Below are 21,864 nucleotides of genomic sequence, written 5' to 3' on the forward strand. Positions count from 1 at the left end.
CAAAACTATATAAAGGTGCATACTGTGAAGTTTCCATTGCAATCAACAATCTCAAAATAAATGAGATCAATCGTAACAAATGTTCATAGAAAGTCATATTGTACCAGACATGTACCAAAGCCAAAAAACCATATTCATAGAAATACCAAGTATATATATATTATAAATACATCATAACTCTTATATAATGAGTTGTGCATAAATATGTCATTACTACGAACTACAAATATATGTTCATGTTTTGTAATACAACTAAGTTTGAGAGTTGTAGTCTTCCCACATCCTTTGGGCTATTTCATCTCGAAAATTTCCCCAGTCATCTCTATCTCTTTGATTCATTCCATATGTCTCTAGAATGGGCACATTTATCCCAGCACGATCATCATCCTCTTCAATATCCACTTCAGCTAGAAGACCATCCTCTGTGGTAATGAAGTTGTCTAGTATGCCACATGCCAAAACAATCCTTGTTTGGGTAATTATACTATAGGATGTTGCATGCTTTAGGATAGGAAAACGGGGTGAACCCACAATACTGGGTACCACTTTTGGGGGATAGAGGAAATTGAGAAATGATGAAAAATGTGCATATAGAATTTTACATATGTTCACCCGAACGGGTTACCTATGTTCGCGCAAACATATAACCGTTATATGTTCACACGAACATATTAGGTTTAAATAAGGTATGTTTGTGCAAACATACCCTGCTAATATGTTTGCGCGAACATATTTGCAACAGTGATTTTGTGATTAAAATTCCACTTTTTGGTTTGAGATCTTGATAAATTTGCCTTTTTTGTATGTTCATACGAACACAAATTATTATAAATATTCACACGAACATGTTAAATAAAAATTTTGGCTATTGGATTATTTTTCTCATACATTTGCGTGAACATGGGTTCGCACGAACATGCTTAATATGTTCATGTGAACGCCATGTTCACGCGAACATGTAAAATTAGGAAAATTTTAACCCTTTTTCCTTTTTTTTTTTTTGCTATTTTACTCACATAATGTCAGGAGAAAGGTCTCCTACTATGAAATAAAAAATGTCAAAATGTGTTGTTCAGAGCAAGCTTTGCAATGACTATAATTGTAATACATGTTTTAGTCATTAAGACTTTCAAATATGAGTTTAACTCATTGCTGGTTCATTACCGATTGAACATCAACCGACTTCGACACCTCGGGAAAATTAGTAAATCAAGTCAAAAAAAATTTGAAAAATATGTAGGAAATAGCTTATTGAGATACCTTTCTATTCAATTTTTTTTTTTTAGGTTTATGATAAATTGACTTCAAATTATCTGTGTCAAACAGAACATATGTTTGAATTACAATTCATGTCACTTCAAAACTTCATAAACTATACAATATTCAACCAAAATAAATCAAACCAAATGCATCCTCTGGATATTGATGTTACAAATCTAACGCCAAAAGAATTACTTCATTATCATTTTTAAAATAAAATTTATGTGTGTCAAACAGACTATCACTCTTTAAAAATATTGAATTTTATTATGTACCACTTTTCAGAGGAGATAAAAAAAATTGATATAAATATATATATATATTTTTTTAATTAAAAAATATGGTTACAAAGTAGGAACAAAGTACTCAAAATCACTAGTGCTGACTAGGTTTTCTCTACAAAACTCTTTTAGGTGGTAACGTGTACACCAATAAGGGGCAAGAAAACTTGGTACATTTGGATACCCAACATCAACTAAATAAATTTTTCTAACACAAATGGAAATAAAGTTATAATCAAAATAGAGCATACAAGTTTTGATTTAATATAATGACAATATTATCATGTAAAATATGAATTAATATACCAAGAGGAACCACCAGTGGATTTTCTCTAAAGAAAGTTGAAGCAAGCACCCGACTATCTACAGTAGACCCTTCCCAACCAGCAAGAATATATTGAAACTTGTAGTCAAATGAATAGACACCCAAAACATTTTGTGACAAATTGCATTTTCTATCACAATATTTTGCTTGGATGTGCACATCGACAGTAACAAGCATATGGGTTCCATCCATTGCACCAATACAATCCTATAAAAAGAGATATTATTATCAAATATAAATTAGAATTATAATTATTTTCAGCAAACAAAGAAATATCACTAGATTATTTACCTTGAAATATGGATCAAAACGGTCCTTCCCAACAATTTTTGGAGCATTTGTTGCAAGAGGGGGTAACAGATAATCACTATGAAGTGCTAATATGGCCTTCAAGACCTTCTGGAAGTGTCGACTCACTGTCTCTCCTGAGTGACCAAAGTTATGGCCAATCTTTCGGTTCCTTAGATTATGGCCAAGGGTGTGGAGAAACATCACTAGTTGTTCTTCCAATGTTATGTTATCCGTATCTTGGGTGCTCCCTTTTTGTCTTAGAATTTTGGCCAAGCGAAATAAGGCTACTCTACTCATGTGTATTTGGTCATGGCAATCTGTGTTAGTAGAATGGATAATATGCTTATAAAAAGGACATGCGGCTCTTCTTCGCTTATTCCTATGTCTTCTAGCCTCTTGGGAAGATACTACTATCAATACTGCAAGGCTGGCCAATAAAACAAGTATGCACATGACCTTGATCTTCCTAACTATGACTCCTTGGACTTGTATATTTTGAGTAAGATCCATCAAATGACCTACAATGAAAACAAGGTAACATAAATCTTACTATTGTTAAGAGTTATATAAACAAAATATAAATAATAATTACTTAAAAAAATCGAGAGTACATCAATACATAGAAACTTTTCTTACCACATCAGATCTCTAGACAATATGGAAGAAGAAACTTCTATCTTACATTGTATTAAAGAGATAACGAAGAATATACACATACGCTGAAAATGGTCAAACAAAGAGCTATACAATGTTCTGCAAGAAGGAAAGGATACTGCAGCTATATGTGAGCAGAAAAAGTAACAATTGAGCAAAAAAGGATAGTACAACTATAGCTATGATATTTGTTACCAAGTCCAACTAATTATGCTAGTCAAAAGTCCATTACATATATCCAAAATAGCAAATAGATTAAAGACATGTAACATATATATATATATATATATATATATATATATATATAGTTTTCAACATTATCTATCATTATTAATCTTTCTATGTCAAAAGATTTGACATATGATAACCCATTCATCTATTAGAAATAATAATATAAACTATATCAAATATAAAAAGCTTATTTGAAGTCAAACTCTAAAAACTATTTCAAATTAATATAAATTATTTTTAATGTCCAACTATATATATATATGCTATTTTCAATATTATTTATTCTCATTAATCTTACTAATAAAAAGCCTTTGACATAGCATAATCCATTTGTGCACAAATCTATATTGAGTTGTTTCAAACAATCTGAAGTCATCATGCATTTATATTCTAAAACCCATTCAAAATATGTTTATGTTATGATCAACTATATGAAGTTGTGTCGATCCTTGCAATAAACATGTCCTGCCAAAGGAAAGGAATTTGGGCAATAAGCTTTATCTAAAAGCGGTTGCACAATCAGCATCTCAAATAAGCTCATATAACCCAAAAGTTGAAACCAATGGACAATGCATATATTTATAGAGGTTTCGTATTTAGTAATTTGAATTATTCATTTTGTAAGGGTCTATTAGCAGTTTGTTGGGCTTGTAGAGATATTGTGTTTCCAAATTTATGTACTATTTGATACTAGCATGATGGCAGCGCTATTATTCCATGTTGAAACAAGTTATTTTATAAGTTCTATGCTGGATCTAGTTGGGTGAAGTTAAAAAGATGTTTAGTTTGTTTGTGCCTATAGGCAGTGAGCACTGTGTGCTCTCTGTTTTGAAACGATTATTGTAAGAGTTGATATCCAAGGTATTTAGGATAGTTATGACAGAGAAATAGATGTTTCCTTATGCTGTCAAGATTTTCCTAATGTCAAATGATTATGGATAATGTGTCTTACAATCATGACTGCTTTGATGCTCTCTCTCTCTCTCTCTCTCTCTCTCTCTCTCTCTCTCTCTCTCTCTCTCTCTCTCTCTCTCTCTCTCTCTCTCTCTCTCTCTCTCTATATATATATATATATATATATATATATATATGTTATCTGCAATCTTTAAATGATTAGTCTCTGTGAAATATTTGAAAAAAACTTTCTAATTTTAATATTGTCCAAAGTATTGTGTTCGTATGCAGCATTCTCTTCAAATTTTTCCCCTGATAAAGACTTGAAATTCTCAGACGATATCAAAATCATGGGGTTAATTGCAGAAGACATGTGCACAGTAAAATATTATAAATAGTCACTTTCTGCAATCTTTTTTAATAGAGTGTTGAGACAGAATGCAATGTGTCATTCTTATCCAACATGCTTGCCTTCAAAAGACTGCAAAAGATATTGGGAAAAATCTATGTGTTGCTAAAGCACTTTCCATCAGTCCCTTGGCTGAGGTAAACCTCAGCTAAGAAAAGATAAGGAAACAAATATATCCTGACTTATTGTAACTTGCATGCTAGAAGGCCTTCACCTACAAAAAACTCGAAAGCCATCCCCATCAGGGATCTAAAGGGGATCAACAAGATTATTAAAAGTTTTTGTAGCAACAAGCTTATAGCCTCAAGGAGATGGCTAATGCAAGGGGTTTTAATACCATTCAACTCCCCAAAGGGCATGCTAATGCTTAATCTTCAATGAGATATGGCATAACAGGAAAAGGGTTACTATGTCCTGGGTAAAAGCATATTGACTGGGGGTTTCTTTCTGAATCTCCACGAGAATTAGGGTTTCTTTGTGAATTTCAACAAGAATTAGGGGTTTCTCTCTAAATTTTAACAAAAAAAATGAGTCTTTGTGTTTGGACAGGCATGAGCAAGGATGAGGTAGAAGTACTTGTAGAGAATGGGAGCATTTTGCAGATTAACCGAGCAATAGCAGAGCAGCGCCTTCTGGCGAAGAAATGAGGTGTCGTAGGGGTGAGCGATCTAGGGTTGGTTATTTAAAGAGGATTTGACTTCCTCGTGGTGCCAATCCACAGCAACTTAAGGAAAAGTTTGAGAATGGTGTTCTCACTGTTACGATTTCAAAGTTGTCTTCTTCTTCTGATGAAGTTGAGCTAAATCAAATGATATCCCATGAGCTCCACTATGCTTATATGGAAAACAAGCTAGATTTTTAATTGCAACGGGAAAAAGATATTTTGGAAACATGCAATGGGGTGGCGAAATGCAAGAACATACCTTCAAATGTAAGACCTCTAAGAAATGGAAGACCTCTGCAATCGATTTGCTGAAATGGACCTCTGAAATCAATCTCCTAAAATAGTGTCGTGAAATGCAAGAGCGAGAGTTTTTTCTATGGACCCGACGAAACATGCAATTCACAATATGTTGGAAAAAGTTTAAGCTTTATAAAAGTAATCTAGTTTTTACTATTTAACACTTTTAAGCTAAGTTAAAATCATTAGTATGTGATGTTTGGCGAAGGAAGGTAGCTCCCACCTAAGAGTCTAAGTTTGTTCTATATGCCAAATAGATATAATAAGGTAACACATATGTGAATTCTGAAATATTAATTTGAGTAAGAAATATTTGATTATTTTGGGAGTACGTATAGGTATATATAAACTTATATAGATATAGTCAAAATTAAACGAAAGATAGTTTCAAATTATTACTCATGACTATTTTAAAAAGTAACAAATAGATTATATAAATATTTTCTGCTATACATCTCTTGTTATTCATTCTGATGATGGATCACAGAGTGTGATATGAAACATTTAATGATGCAAAAAAACACACAATCAAATCCAAAAACCTTTGATAACACATATATAAATATTGATTATACTTTTTTCAAAATTATTTAGTTAAATAATAAAATAAAATCTATAATAACTAATCTTGTTTCTTGATTCAATCATCTTTATAAAAGATGTAAATGTAAATGAATAGCATGATTAAAAACATACAATCCTTTTTACAAATACTTTTAATCTCAAAAATTAAACATAAATATTAATATAACATAATTATAACACATCATAATCTTCACTCTTTTTGTTCATTAGTAAAATTAGAATTATTCTAATTAAATTGTTTAGAAAAAGTAAAATTATGTGAATCAAATAACTCATTTCAAAAGATTGAACCATGATGAAGAATATAGTAAAAGAAAACTATTAATAATATTAAACCAAAAATAGATTCTAATAAAAATACATGTCATACTCTTACTTTAAAATATATTTTAAATAGAAATAACACTCTAATTACATTGTGAAAATTAAATAAATCCAGCCATAAAAAAAATTCAATGCCTTGATTCAATCTAAAATTGCAATTAAAACCCATTTTATCATTCCCACCAATACCTAGTGAATAATCTCACAGACTAGTTGGAATTTCAATTATAGAATAATTGGTTCTACCAAAAGAGGAAAATAAACATATTAAGTTGTTTAATAGAATAGTCAGACAACCATATTTTTTTGTAATTGGTATTCCAAGTTACTCTCAACACTAGTCCTAAGGAAGAAGAATAAGATCAAAACACATTCATGGATAATGTGATAAGAAATGAAAAAATAAAAGAAATAATGAAATGGGTTTGACTAATGAATTTTAGTAGATTGATGTAGTTGAAAAGATAAGAAGACAAAACAAAAAGAAATGGATGAGGTAATTATAGATGCAAAAGTGAGATCTATGATCAATGAGGGTAAACCTTCGTTCAATATACTTGATGCTGGTATACGAGGTAATTCCATTGTCACAACTTTTTTAAAAATCACATTAGCACAAGGAGATATCATAGGGTCAACAGAGGTAAAAGAAAAGGTTAGACAAGGTTATTGAGTCTACACCAGCAATGCCTACTTTATCACTAAAAAACTAAATATTTCTCATTCAAATATTTATTAATGCACCTTCCACATTCATTTCAAAATTCATATTTATACTTACCTTATCTCTTTGGCGTACCTATTGCACACTAAGATGCGATTGTTAGTATATTTATCAATTCCAAAATCTACCTTATTAATTAGAAGACAGACCTGGTCTTGAAATGATGACCTGATCCAAAAGTGGAGTATATATAATAATGACATTACTAAAAATATATATACATATGAACGCTTTAAAATATCTAATCAACCTAACCTAATTAAAAGGATATACGTGTATTCCTAGCCATTAATCAAATTTATCAAACTACCCCGCTGGCCCTCACAATAAAAAAAAGGGAAACAAAAATAATTAATTGATAAGCTCCTTAGGAAGCTTTCCATCCATGTGACATGCTTGGAAGCAACAAAGTTTCCTCTTACAAAACATGACTCTGACATGTATTTAATACCACAGGCGCCACCCATCTTGCAAATCTCATTAACTATGGTTGGTGGACAGCAAAACATGTCTTCATCATATCTCATTAGTAAAGTCTTCATCATATCCTAGGCGCCACCCAAATTGCCAAGTCGAGTTCCTCCTCCCTTCTACGTAATACCAAGTCAATTGCTTTTCAATTGTAGTTATTTGGAATCATCTTAGAAATTAAGGAATCTTCATCTTTTAAATTATAGTAACGTAATAATGATAATTAATTAAAAACTAAACAAATAAACAACTAAATAAATAAATAGAAAGAGACCTAATATTAATAGAAAATAGAATTTTAAATAAAATTGATACAACATCTTCTCGTCACAATTTGGCAACTTTCATTGTTGTAATAAAATGAATTGAATACCGCTTATATAATTTTTTAAAAATAGGAGCTTTAACCCCCTTGCACCTTGCATAAGTTTGCTTTTAGAAAACGAGTATCCTCCATGAGAGGAACTCGAAGATCTAGGTTCGATGCACAACTTCGTACCAATAATAGCTTTCCTGATTCAAACATCGATGTGAGACCTAATTCGCATTTCCTTACAACAACAACAAAAATTTGATTGTGTTTTTCCTTGTAAAACTAGGGCATGACATTCTGGTATCAGAGCAGGTTTATACGACACTGGGTGTTAATGAGTCCACAAGAAATGTGTAGTGGTATGTTTATCATAGTACCATATTGCAGGGAAAGTATGGGCTCTTAGAAAATTGACTCATTACATATAATGTTACTGAATTGACAACTAAATTGAACATCCTAAATAGATAATAGTAAATAGTTGTGGTAACAATTTTAAACCATTAAGTATCAAGGTAAGATAGGCTATTATCGCAAACTTGTACAAGTTCAAATTTAAAGGATCTTTATGCAATTCCTCTAGTTGATAGTTGTAAGACTTAGCAATTCTAGATCTCGGCACACATGAAAATAATTCTTCTTGACCATGCCAACCTTCAGGACTAATAAGGTGGTAGCTCACCTCGACGATGTTAGGTATTGGTAAGAACTCGAAAACCCTTGTAAAACATGGATTTGATCCTAGGGGGGAAATGCTCTGAATCAGGGTAATGAGAATGATTAGCATGACAACTTATATAATTGTGACAGGAACTCCCCACAATGTAGTATAACGATGTAAGGATTAATATAATATACAATAAGGTAGTATCTTACACATTTATTATTTAGATGTAAACTCTATAGTTTAAGTGATAGAAACCGCACGTGAAGAATCCCATTAGAAGTGATGCATGATAAAGATAAGTTTTCTACTAAATAGACAAGGGGAGAATAAGGAACAATATGCAAATAATAGAAAAAACAACACACATCGAAACAGATAACGTTGGATATAACATGGTTCACTGATTTTATTTTAGTATGTACTTTCCATAGCAAAAGAGGGCTCTTCACCACCTGAGACACCCTCATTTTAGGATAAGTAACAAGACTATAGATACTCTCTAGCCAGGGTAAACCATAAAACATTAAAGTTTTCGGCATCAACCAATGGAACTTAAAAGCCAAGTTTCTGTTCAAATATTGTCATATTTCAACAACACCTCGCAACTTAGTGAAAATTATCGCTTGGTCATCAATAGTTTGCTCAATCTGCACTGTAGTTTGAAAGATATAGAAACTTGACAAAGGCAAAATAGTGCTCACTATATCAATAAAGTCTTAAGGAATGAATTTCCTAAACTCGGCAAACCATAAGCAATAGGGTGTGGAACACTCTCTTGATCTACTCTCGGAAGGATCGGAAATACAAGGAAATCGTTTGTGCACATCATTGAGTTATAATGTAACTCTAGGACAACCCTTCCTCTACTTCCATCAGTAAGACCCTGATACGACGGCAATGCGTTTGAGGATTTGAATTGTTATGAATTTGTTGTTGTTGTTTTCAATTTTTGCATATTTTGGTAAATTCGTGGAATGTTCATGTAGGATGATTTCTGGGTATGGTCCCCTTTGCCTCGGGGATATGACTTGTTTTAACAAAGATTTACCATTGTGGCCACACTTATGTCTAATTGGTGATTTTATTTTGTTTAAGTTATTTTATGAGGCTTTTTTTTTTTTGTAAGTATGTTATATTATGATTTATAAGCTGGTCATATCAGGGAAAATTCTTGACAAGCATCATGAGGAATTTGAATACCACCCCCTTTAATTATCATAAGATACAATTACATTCAACCCTATAAACATGGAAATACATTAGCCCTCAAACGAATAGACCTCAATTTTCCACCATGCTAAGGATCATAGGTAAAGATACTAGAAGTGAAAAGACTATAAGGGCTGAAGGCTAAAGGAAACACAATGCTATTTTGACCTAATATCTAATAAGTATATCGAAGCAATAGTGTAATGGCCAGATTTCTCAATTAAGATGTAACCAAAAGAACACCATAACCATCGAGTGTTTACAATTGAGGGCTTGAAAGTGGATCTGGATGTTAAACTAAAACCAATGAATTCTTGGAATTTTTATGAAAGATATTAACCCTTCACCAACAAGTTGATTCTTGGACTATCATCATAGACCTTGTCAGTGCTAAGGTGAGGGAGTGATTCAAAAACTAATAAGGAGTAAGATTGTTAGTAAGAACTAATGAAGAATATGATAACATTAGTAACTAAATAATTATTGAAACAAGACATAATAGATAAGATCATAAGCTACCAAACAAGAAGACAACCCATAAAATAAGAGTAACCAAGCGAGAAGAAGGAAATCGAGCAAGTATTCCAATTGGGGTACAGCATAAGAGGAAATAAGTAGACAAGTACTATTGATCGATAATTGAAAATGACACTGATTAAACAAGAAGATAAACGTAATGAGACTATTCAATGGACAAGGAACTAATTTAACAATCAAGAGGTAAGATTCTAGAAATAGCTATTGAATACACTACTCTTGATAACCCATTCTTAACTGCCAAGAGACTGGAAATGCTACAATGACATTGAACATTCTAGATATAAATGACTGCTACCATACCGATCTAGGAAGAATTTGTACAAACACACATATTTTAATGGTAGGTACACTAACATGGGATGATACCCAAACAAATTGAATGTCAGTTAATCAATTTAAGAATAGTATCCCTCTATGAGCTATGGGACAATATTTTATAAGTCTATACTTCAATTATATGCAAGAACTATTAGGAATTTGCGTTGATCTTAAGGCAAGGCCCTAAGTGGCACAACTATGTTGGACCAAGGTAAACCTGTATATAGAAGTTGTGTCCCTAAATGCAAAAGATTTCTAGGAGGAAGTTGATAGCTAGGGGGAGAGGATGTAAGGCCCACACTAGTACCCTACTATAGAAATGAATGTGATTAGGAGTTAATTAGGTTATGAATGCCATTCTATTACTAATAATGATTTATGAGATCCTATTAGAGGTTGATGTGGATTTTAGTTATTAGAAGTCTAATACCAATTCAATAGCATTATGTTGAATAGATAGGACCACATGAAAATGAGATTCAAAATGTTCAAGCTAAGAACCTGGCCACAAGATACTAGGGATGATCTACTAGGCAATTAGGAAGGATAAAATAACATTTGTTCTACTAAGAACAACTATGACCATAGGTTATGATGAGAATAAGACATATGGATATGTTTGGAAACTGGTTCTAACTTATTATGACATAATTATTGAAACATTCTATTAGTTTGAGGAGTTAACCCTAGAAAATCACACAAACACTTCATAAGGTGATAAAGGGGTATTGCTAGGAACGTCACTATACCTAACTTAATTGAAAGGTACTAGTTAAATAGTCTGCACATTAGCAATTTTCACTTAGGACATGTATGTTAAGATTCATTTTATATGTTTTCATGATTTACTAAAGAGGACTTAGAGTTTCATTTTTATGTTAGAAAGAGTTGTGATAATATTCAAAATGATAATGAGTGATATTAAGGAAGATTATTGTTGATACACATATTTGATATTTCAATGTTTTGAATATTTTATGAGGATTGTTAGATGGAAGTTAATTGTATATGTTATGCAAATTATGTGATATTAAATTATTTTGCATTTATCTGTATTTGTTTTTATATTATTTTATTGAGCTACTGATGTTTAAGTTGAGTGTGCAGGAAGAGGAACCATGGAAATTTAATGGAGAAACAAGGTATAGGCACATGTTTAAATGACTCTGCCAAGGTGAATCTTTGTAAGATTCGTAAACCTCATTGTGATGTGCTTATTTTGTAACCGTGAGATGTATGTGTATGGCCTTTTTTTCATGTGTAGATTTTGAATGTGTCATGTGTGACGATTTAGTGCATTTTGTGTGTGTCACTTGACATTTGTGCTTGCTATGTAAAATGACATGTTATTCGTCAATGGATCATGTGGCCACCTTATTCCATGTTAAATGCCTCAACTGAGGAATTTGATTATTGCCTTAGTTAGTAAAAGGACAAGTTTATCACCTTGGGGAAATTGAAATTTGAATTACCTAGCTTTGGGAGGGTCATAAAGTAACTTTAAGGTAAGGTGTGATTAAAATTAACCCTACCCATGTTAGTACTCTAGGTTAGGGAGCTATTAATGACCTCTATGGTGTCTAGCGGAGCTAGGAGACCACATGAAAATGATATTCTTCATTGAATTCGAAAATGAGAAGGATATATATATAGAGGCATGGCTAAATGGAAAATTCACTTGGCCACTCTCTATCTTTAGAGACTATTAGCTTTGAAGAGGAGGGAGCTCTACTAGAATTATTCTTTGCCTTGCTTGGAGGAAGGTCGGTACCATGATCCATGAAGTTCTTCTTTCTGCATGTAGATTAGAAATGGTGTTCTTTATTTCATGATGAGATTTTGGTGTATTGTGGTGTGTTTGTGAATAAATCCTTGTTGTGTGTTGCATGTGGGTGGTGTTGTGAGAGTCTTTATTTGATTTTGTTTGTTTCATGTTATGTGTTTTTGAATTGGGTGTGAGGCATCACTCACCCTTGGGAGGGAAGAGATGCTTGGGTGAAGGGGTTAGTTGGGCTCACACATGTAGTTGAGGAATACTCCCTTGTGTGGAGATGGTTGTATATGTTCTATGGAATGTGAATTATCTTGCTCACTTGCATCTTGGTAGGTATAAGGATTTATGTAGAAGGGATGATGTTGGTTGCCCCAAAAGGGCATTTTGATAATGGAAAGATGTGTATATTATAATTGAAAGCTATGTAAATCCTCCTCATGGTGAGAGCTCACCTTCACCCTAATCTTGATTCATTTGTTGAATCATTCTGTAAAACCTTTTTAATGGGATGTGTTGTGATGTCTCCTGCTAAATCTTGTCTTATTGTTGTGAGTGTGTATGGCATGTGAATGTGTAGAATGCAACCATTTATGCCTTGTTTCCCCAAGCTCAGTGGGTGGTCTCCTTGAGGCCTAGGTTGGGAGCTGAGCCTCCATGGTTCCCATTTTGTCTTTCTTTTGCAGATTTTCACTTGAAGAGATTGGAAGCTTGATGGTCATGAAGTTCTTTACTTGCATGGAAGAAGAACCCTTTATGGTTGGTGTTGGAATGGAAAAGTGAACTCCATCCTATGATGAGTAGTTTTTGTGTAGCAATGTGCTGTCAATGGTCTCATGTAGAGAGATTTTGAGATATCTTGTTGTGTGATTCTCCATTGTGTATTGTGAGTAAGGTCTCCACCACCTTGTGATTCTTTAATGTTGTGTTGATGTTGTTTTATCATTGCTTTATTAGGTATGTATTGAGAAAATAATTTGTATCATGTTAAATCATGGAGAATGGACTGCGAATAATTATTTGATACCTTTTTCTTCTCATAATTGCATGAGAATAAGATTAGTTGTGGATGTTCAATATTGGAAATAAAATTAATAGTGAGATATGCATTGGATAGTGAAGGAATTGTGGATAGTATATTCGTTGAGATTAGATGATAAGAAAGTTTTCTTAATGTAAATTTGATGCTCTAAAAATTAGTTCCAAGAAATCTTGAGTTCCTTATTGCAAATTTGATTTCTTTAATAACATCATAATAGTTGGTTCATGTTAAATTGATAATCAAAAATAGAAGATGATGATGTGCAATGCACTGCTAGACCATTATAAATTCAATCTTAATAAACATGGAGAATGTTTAAAAAGAACTAGATAATAAGTAAGCTTAAAAGAGACCTGGAGATGCATATTTACATTTTGGAAAATGTATTGCAACGCAAAAAAAAATCAGTCATTCTATTAGGGCTCATTTGGTTGCAGGCATAGGAATGGAGAATTAGAATGGAAAATTAGAATGGGATTGGGAATGGAGAATGGGAATGGAAAAGAGCAATCCCATCCTTGTTTGAATCGCTTGGTATTTGATTGAGAATATGTTACTCCCTTGTTTGGTTGTACAAAATTGGAATTGGAATATAGTTAAGTTTATATTTTAATATATATTATTTATTTTAATATGGTATTATATTTGGTTAATTATTTCAATATATTGTAAAAAAAAATTATTATTTTTAAATTCTATTGAAATTAATTTATGTCAACATTTTTTAATGAAGAGATATAAACATAAAAATATTATATACAATAATATAATCATGAAATTAGTAAAATTTTCTCATCCTGATCCGAATTTGATAAATTGAGTTGTACGTCAATTTGATTTTTAAATTCATTTAATATATTTTATTTGTTTCACTATATTAATATATTTGGTTCATTATTTCAATTTATTGTAAAGAAAATATTTTTTTCATTCTATTTTAATAAATGAAATTAATAAGAAATTAATTTATTTCAACATTTTTTAAATGAATAGATATAAACATAAAAATGTTATACACAATAATATACTCTTGAAATTACTAAAATTTTCTCATCGTTTAATACAAAATTATATAAAAGGTTTAGTCTCCATGATTCTTTACAACAAAATGGTCATTTCATTACTAAAATTAGAATCACCATGATCACCAATAGTGTGTTTATAAAAAATAGAACAGAATTAAGTCTACATTGAAATGCAATTTCGACTTTCGCCATAGAACCAATCTCCCTAATAGTTGTCTCCCACACAATGCACAACTTGCAACCCTTCCTATCTTCTTCTATAGATTTTGATGTGCTTGAGGTAGATGAGCCATCTTTGACCCACTGGAAGAATTTGCAACCATTGTGCCCCTGCATTTCAAAACTACATTAGGGCTTGCCACAATAATAAAATAAAAAATAAAAATAAAAAAGATTAGTAACAACGTTTCTTTTATCTGGACAACACAAAAAATTATGCCCAGGATTATCATCTGTAAGTGACGTCTTCATTACTATAGGTCCAACATCGCATCAACAGATTGGAAGAGTTCTCAAATCCATCGACCTTATATAAATAATGAACAAATATAATGAGAAATTACTACAAAAGTGTAAAATATATTCTAATATCTATATTCAATGGACTATGTTGTCACTTCTTAGTCCAATCCTGCTAGTGATGCAAATACCTCTTGACTTAAAATTTTTGACATATGACATGTATGACTTTCAACTGTATATTGTCACAAATGCCTGAACACTATATAATATATATAGCATACCAATGCATGCATTTTTTATATTATAAAGAAAAGATAGGATGTGGAGAGATTGAGAAGCACAATTTACTAGGATGGTGTTTTTGCAATAGGGGTGTTGACATCACTGACTTATTCCCAACCGTATCAGTTATATAGCTATTATTGATGACTATTGTAGTGTGAACAAATTGCCAGAGGCATTGAGATTGTTGGAGAAAATGATAGCATTCAGCATTAACAATGATGAAGACACAAGAACTGGTACACATACTTATATTAAACCATAAGCCATATATATATTCCTCACACAGAAATATAAAAATCACAGTTAGACTGTTGATGGCAAAATTATAGTCCCAAATAGCATAGTGAAGGGAAAATTAATGTGTGATTGTGTGTAAATCCACATCTTCACATGTGTTTGTGTAATTCTAAATCCTAGAAGTCAATTTGACCAGAAGAGTGTGAAAAAGAGGGTTGCTTCTAAATGTTGTTGCAAGTTATCCCAATACTTTGCCAATACAATAGGGTACAAATAAAGAGGTCAAAAGGTATGACACTTAAAACACCCACCTAGGCTAGAAGCACTGCCTTTGAACATGGAGCAACTATCCAAGATAACATGGAAGCAATAGGAAGGGTGAGCAACATCACTAACAAATAGTGCAATTTCAAAGCACACGTCTTTAGGTCTCACCCCAACAATCATCTACTCAATCAAATATGAAGAATTAAAATCCAGCTCAAACTAATGCATAATTAACATTATCACATTTCCACAATCCACATAAATAAACAACAATGGTGAAGATGAAAGAACTAGTACAAAGACATATACTAACCATAAGCAACATAACTAACAAATAGAATAATTGAAAAGCACAAGTTGAAATGCCGGATATCACCACACTCATTTTTTTTACATATGTGTAATTAGGTCAGTTGAGAGTAAACAGTTTATAGAAAACAACATCATCTAGAAGAAAAAAAATCTGCAAATGTTGTCCAATATATTTTTATGAATTATATGGCTTCGTGTACAAGAAGTAGTTTTATCAAATATGTTAGTACCATTACACACATTACAAAGTCATACATCAAACTCTAGCATCAAAATACAAGAATCAATCTACTAACTACAATTTTTTCTCTTTCTACTTAGCGATGTACATACAACAGAGTGCATATTATGGGCGTACAACAATGCATATTGTGTGCATACAGCAATACATACAAGTTTCTACATTATATTAAAAAAAATGGATGGAATCAAAACTGACATATATATAGTTGTATGGAAGACGAGATTTGATTACTTGCTATCATTTGACAATGCCATACCTCGAATCTTCAATTATTATATGGCAACAAAATATTGAAATTTTTATTGCATACCTATTGCTGCTACCATAGTTAAAAGCTTCAGTATTAGCAACAATGCTATAGTAGCAATAGCTATGGTTTCCTTTTAATCCTAGATTTCTACGTTAGTTTACACCGTAAAAATATGCCCTCATCAATTGCCTAAATTTGACATAAACAACAACCATTTACATATCAAAAGCCATTTAAAAGAGTTATTACGTACATACAATAGTGCATATAGCAGTGCATATTATGTGCGTACAACTGTGCATATTATGTGCCTACAGCAGTGCACATTATGTACATACAACAGTACATAGTATGTGCATACAATAATGCAACTATAAACACATACAAAAAAATATTGCAAGTAAGCCATAAAATATAATTATGTTAGAAAAAATGAAGGAAATCATGTATTGTACATCAATTGCTTCAAAAAGATTGAAGTTCATACATAGTCTTAAAAAAGATTATCAGTTCATAAAGATTGTAATTTATCACAAAGATCTTCCAAACTTAAACCTAACGTACTCTTCCCTCTCCTCCGTAGACATCTCTACGAACCCCTAAGCTTTTTTTGGTTCAAAAGTAAAATAGTCATAGGCTGCAATCAATGTTTCCTTACTGATTTCGGGCATGTCCTTTAGGGCAGCAAATGTAGTTGATATATTTTTCTTGATTTCTCTTTGATCAACATTTATATTATGACCCTTAGTCATACTCTGATCTTTGTTTTGGATGCTCTCATAGATGACATCCAAACAAGAAGCCATGCTTGGCTTCTTTCTCTTCTGCCTCCTTGTTGTTAGCATAGAAGGATTTTTTCTTACAGATGTAGTAGAATTTTTTGATTGGAGGAACTCATCATCAAAATTAGGAGTATTGAAGCCTCCATCCATAGGCGCATTGAAGGCCCCGTCATTGTCAAGATCAATAGCCTCTTCAAAAATACGCACATTTTCAGCCTCTATAGTTTTTTCTGCTACATTTCCTTCAGCTATGTCATTCCCAAAAATGCTTGCTAACTCATTGAAGTAGAAGAACGATTGCCTCTTGTACACTCGAGCATTTTTGAAGCAAGATCTCTACATGATGAAAAAATGAAGGAATTAGATATCTTTTGTAACAATTGATTGAGAGATATTTTACTGACATAAAAATATTACCTTTAGCAACTCTTCCCACACTATTCTCCGCGTCCGCACACTGAGTTGTTTCATTCCATGTGAAACCACTCATGTTTCGTAGCTCTTTCATGATTTTGAAACCTTGCTTCCACGTTTTCAATTTTTTTTTAAAGTTATCTTTTCCAAGATTCATATGCATATCTTCAATGAAGTTCTTTTGTATTGATGTCCAAGCTTCCTTTTTAAAGTCCTTGTCTCCTTTTCTTCCTAATTGAATCTACTCAAAAAGTAAATCTCACAATTTTCATTACATGTCTCTTGTCCACACCACTTTGACATTTTTACTTAAAGTAGCAACCAAACTAGCAACTACGGTCACATGTACCTCTGCATCCATTTTTGTTAGATTGGTGAATGACATATGTAGCTGCAAAACTTTGAAAAAACAATCAAAATTTAATATAACTCCTAGCAACTATCACTCAACATAAAAGTATGTATATTTTTTCAATGTCATACAATGTGCATAACATCCAAGCATGTGTGTTTTTTCAATGTCATAACATCCATACCTACAACTACATTTCCCATGTCAGTGATTCTATTTTTTGGAATGTTTATACAAAATTGTAAGCCCTTCTTCCATTATAAAAAAAGCTCGACAATAAGAAGCAGCCAAAGATGGTAGCAAAACTGAACTCTGTAGAAACTAAGCTTTTTATGGATTATTCATGTTTTCCATGCCCATTCACTGTGAAGGAGATTTTAGAATATATTTATAGAGTATTATAAGAAAGGGATTAGGATGATAGGTCCATAGATGTTTCCAGTTGCAATAGAGCAATGGCAAGGTAGTAAAGAAACCTGGGATCTAAAACAAGTGACAAAAATTTAAACAATAAAAATATTTCTCATATAGAAAACCTCCAGTTCATAAGATCGAGTTTATATAATAGATGAGGTATCAATGGTGCAGCTGCATGCTTAGAGGTGTGTGGTTAGCCATACAGTACTGGGAAAAAGCTGTAATCAGCTAGAAAAGATTAAGTTCTATTGAAAACAGTGCTGAAACACAAGTACATTATCCAAGGCATTCTGTCAATGGTGGCATTAGGGTGGAACATCAATTTGTCGATGACAAGTTTGCAATATCAACCAATGTTGCTACATGTGTCATCTAAATGATGTTGACTTTAATTACATGGCTAGAGGTGTGGACTTTAGTAAAGAATAGGCTGAGAAACACATACTAAATGCCCAAATCTGATTGATATCCTTCTTGAAATGATGGAGCTTCACTACTATTAGGCTATTAGCTTATGTTAACTAATAAATAATGTAAATAACAGTTGGTGTGACTGATCTAATACTTAGGATTACTAAATTTCTCTCTCCAAACATGGTGCTCAGCGAGGGTTGACTAAAATAACTCAGATCCAACTCTATAAGATGCTCAAAAATTCACCAAAAAGACCAAAATCAATACTCAAATCTTCAAATATTATATGGCAACAAAATATTGAAATTTATATTGCATACCTATTGCTGCAACCATAGTTAAAACCTTCAGTATCAACAACAATGCTATAGCAACAGCAGCTACTGCTATGGTTTCTTTTTAATCCTAGATTTCTACATTAGTTTACACAGTAAAGAAACAGTGTCATGAATAACATCAAAGAAATACACAAGATTGATCAATTATAGCCCACAGTGGATTGTTACACAGGTTTATTGCTCATCAAATTACATGAAACGTTGAACAAATAAGGAAAAAAAGATTTGGTCAAAACATTGATTTCTCAACATTGTAAAGTACAAGACTGCAAAACTATATAAAGGTGCATACAGTGAAGTTTCCATTGTAATCAGCAATCTCAAAATAAATGAGATCAATCGTAACAAATGTTCATAGAAATTCATATTGTACCAGACATGTACCAAAGCCAAAAAATCATATTCATAGAAATACCAAGTATACATACATACATACATACATACATACATATATATAGGGTATGTGCAGGATCATGGTGTGCCAAAAAGTGGCGATCTGAAAAATATGTAGTTCTAAAATGCTTCAAAAAATTTCAAAATCTATTCCCACTTTTTTCCCACCCATCCTAATACTAAATGAAAATAATTAATACCTTTATAATTCCTACTATATCTTTCAATACCAACCTTATATGGTCATCTTTAAAACATCTCGAAAATGTGTTTTTGGCATATTCTTATGTGTTTTTTACTTCAAGCATGTAGCTGACGACTTTTTTTAAACCAAAATTTGATGTCATGAAAAGAGTTTCTTAAAAATGTTCTTAGCTTTTCATAAATGTAAGTTTTGTCAAATTACAAGTTCAGTAAGTAATTATTACTTATTTTCTAATGGAGTTAGCTATAAAGTGTTGATTAACATACTGGTTGAAAAATAGCAATAACTTTCAAGCCATATAAGATTTTTGAAATCCAAAAGATGCGTCACATTCTATGCTTCGACTAGTATAAGAAAAAAAACAAAAAACTTAATTTTGATTTTTTTTGAACTAGTTAAGGTGGTTAGACATGGGAATTTTTTATTTCTGAAAATAGTATAGTAGAAAATTTATAATTAATTATTTATTTGGAATAAAAATTTCCAAAAATATGTGTCACATCCAGGCATGAGTCTACTTTTTATATCTAAAATTATATTTAAAAATATTATCATTTGATTATGATTAAGGTGGTCAGACATACACCTACTTTTTATTTTTGCCTTGAAATTTTTGTAATACTGCATTAAAATCCAAACTTTTGACCAATCAAATAATTTTTTTTCTAGATAAGGCCTTGTATTTTAGAAACTATATTCAATTTCCTATAGATTATTTTCTTACAATTTTTTGATATAAAGTCCAGAACCACTTTAAAATTATGTGTCAAGTTGACATAACCCTGATTTGCTGATTTTTCATTGCCACTTAAGGCCATAGTTTGGTACACCATGATCCTGCACATACCCTATATATATATATATATATATTATAAATAGATCATAACTGTTATATAATGAGTTGTACATAAATATGTCATTACTACAAACTGCAAATATATGTTCATGTTTTGCAATACAACTAAGTTCGAGAGTAGTAGTCTTCCCACATCCTTTGGGCTATTTCATCTTGAAAATTACCCCAGCCATCTCTGTCTCTTTGATTCATTCCATATGTCTCTAGAATGGGTACATTTATCCCAGCACGATCATCATCCTCTTTAATACCCACTTCTGCTGGAAGACCATCCTCCATGGTATTGAAGTTGTGTAGTATGCCACATGCCAAAACAATCCTTGTTTGGGTAATTATACTATAGGATGTTGCATGCTTTAGGATAGGAAAACAGGGTGAACCCACAATACTGGGTACCACTTTTGGGGGACGAAGGAAATTGCGAAATGATGAAAAATTTGCATATAGAATTTTACGTATGTTTGCTCGAACGTGTTAACTATGTTCGTGCGAACATGTAACCATTATATGTTTGCATGAACATATTAAGTTTAAATAAGGTATGTTCACGCTAACATACCTTACTAATATGTTTGTGCGAACATATTTGCAATGGCGATTTTGTGATTGAAATTCCACTTTTCCGTTTGAGATCTTGATATATTTGCCTTTTTTATATGTTTGTACGAACACAAATTATTATAAATGTTCGCATGAACATGTTAAATAAAAATTCTGGCTATCGGATTATTTTTCTCATACATTCATGTGAACATGGGTTCGCACGAACATGCCCAATATGTTCACGCAAATGCCATGTTCGCATGAACGCATAAAATTAGGAAAATTTTAACCCTTTTTCCTCTCTCTTTTTTTTTTTGCTCTTTTGATACCCATAATTGCAAGAGAATGATCTCCTATTGTAAAATAAAAAAATGTCAAAAATGTGTTGCTCGGAGCAAGCTTTGCAATGACTATAATTGTAATACATATTTTAGTCATTAAGACTTTCAAATATGAGTTTAGCTCATTACCGGCTCATTACCGATTGAACATGAACCGACTTCGACACCTTAGGAAAATTAGTAAATCAAGTCAAAAAAAAATTGAAAAATATGTAGGAACTAGCTTATTGAGATACCTTTCTATTCAATTTTTTTTTTAGATGTTTATGATAAATTGACTTCAAATTATCTGTGTCAAACGAAACGTATGTCTGAATTACAATTCGTGTCAATTCAAGACTTCATAAACTATACAATATTCAACCAAAATAAATCAAACCAAATGCATCCTCTGGATATTGATGTTACAAATCTAACGCCAAAAGAATTACTTCACTATCATTTCTAAAATAAAATT

At 31.9% G+C, this 21,864-nt stretch overlaps 1 protein-coding gene across 1 annotated transcript; it reads right to left on the reverse strand.

Annotated features, from left to right (window-relative positions):
* Positions 1-252: 252 nt before the first annotated feature.
* On the reverse strand, positions 253-20,802 carry LOC149547663 (protein ANTAGONIST OF LIKE HETEROCHROMATIN PROTEIN 1-like). Its single transcript, XM_089794166.1, has 4 exons — positions 20,688-20,802; positions 2,158-2,291; positions 1,848-2,073; positions 253-422 (listed from the first exon to the last, which is right to left on the reverse strand). The coding sequence occupies exons 1-4, from the start codon at positions 20,800-20,802 to the stop codon at positions 253-255; spliced, it is 645 nt and encodes a 214-aa protein (XP_089650292.1).
* Between the last annotated feature and the right edge of the window lie 1,062 nt (positions 20,803-21,864).

The sequence above is a fragment of the Cupressus sempervirens genome, chromosome 7 (genome assembly GCF_028749045.1).
Source record: "Cupressus sempervirens isolate cs-2001-9-10 chromosome 7, ASM2874904v1, whole genome shotgun sequence".
Classification (NCBI taxonomy): Eukaryota; Viridiplantae; Streptophyta; class Pinopsida; order Cupressales; family Cupressaceae; genus Cupressus; species Cupressus sempervirens.

What these genes read in the sequence shown, in the direction of transcription:
- LOC149547663 (XM_089794166.1), bottom strand. Translation starts at nt 20,802, where the DNA reads ATGGAGGATGGTCTTCCAGCAGAAGTGGGTATTAAAGAGGATGATGAT. An exon ending in GTTTTGATCCATATTTCAAG is followed by an intron (nt 2,074 to 2,157) that starts GTAAATAATCTA and finishes CTCTTTTTATAG; the next exon opens with GATTGTATTGGTGCAATGGA. An exon ending in TCCACTGGTGGTTCCTCTTG is followed by an intron (nt 423 to 1,847) that starts GTATATTAATTC and finishes TCATTACCACAG; the next exon opens with AGGATGGTCTTCTAGCTGAA.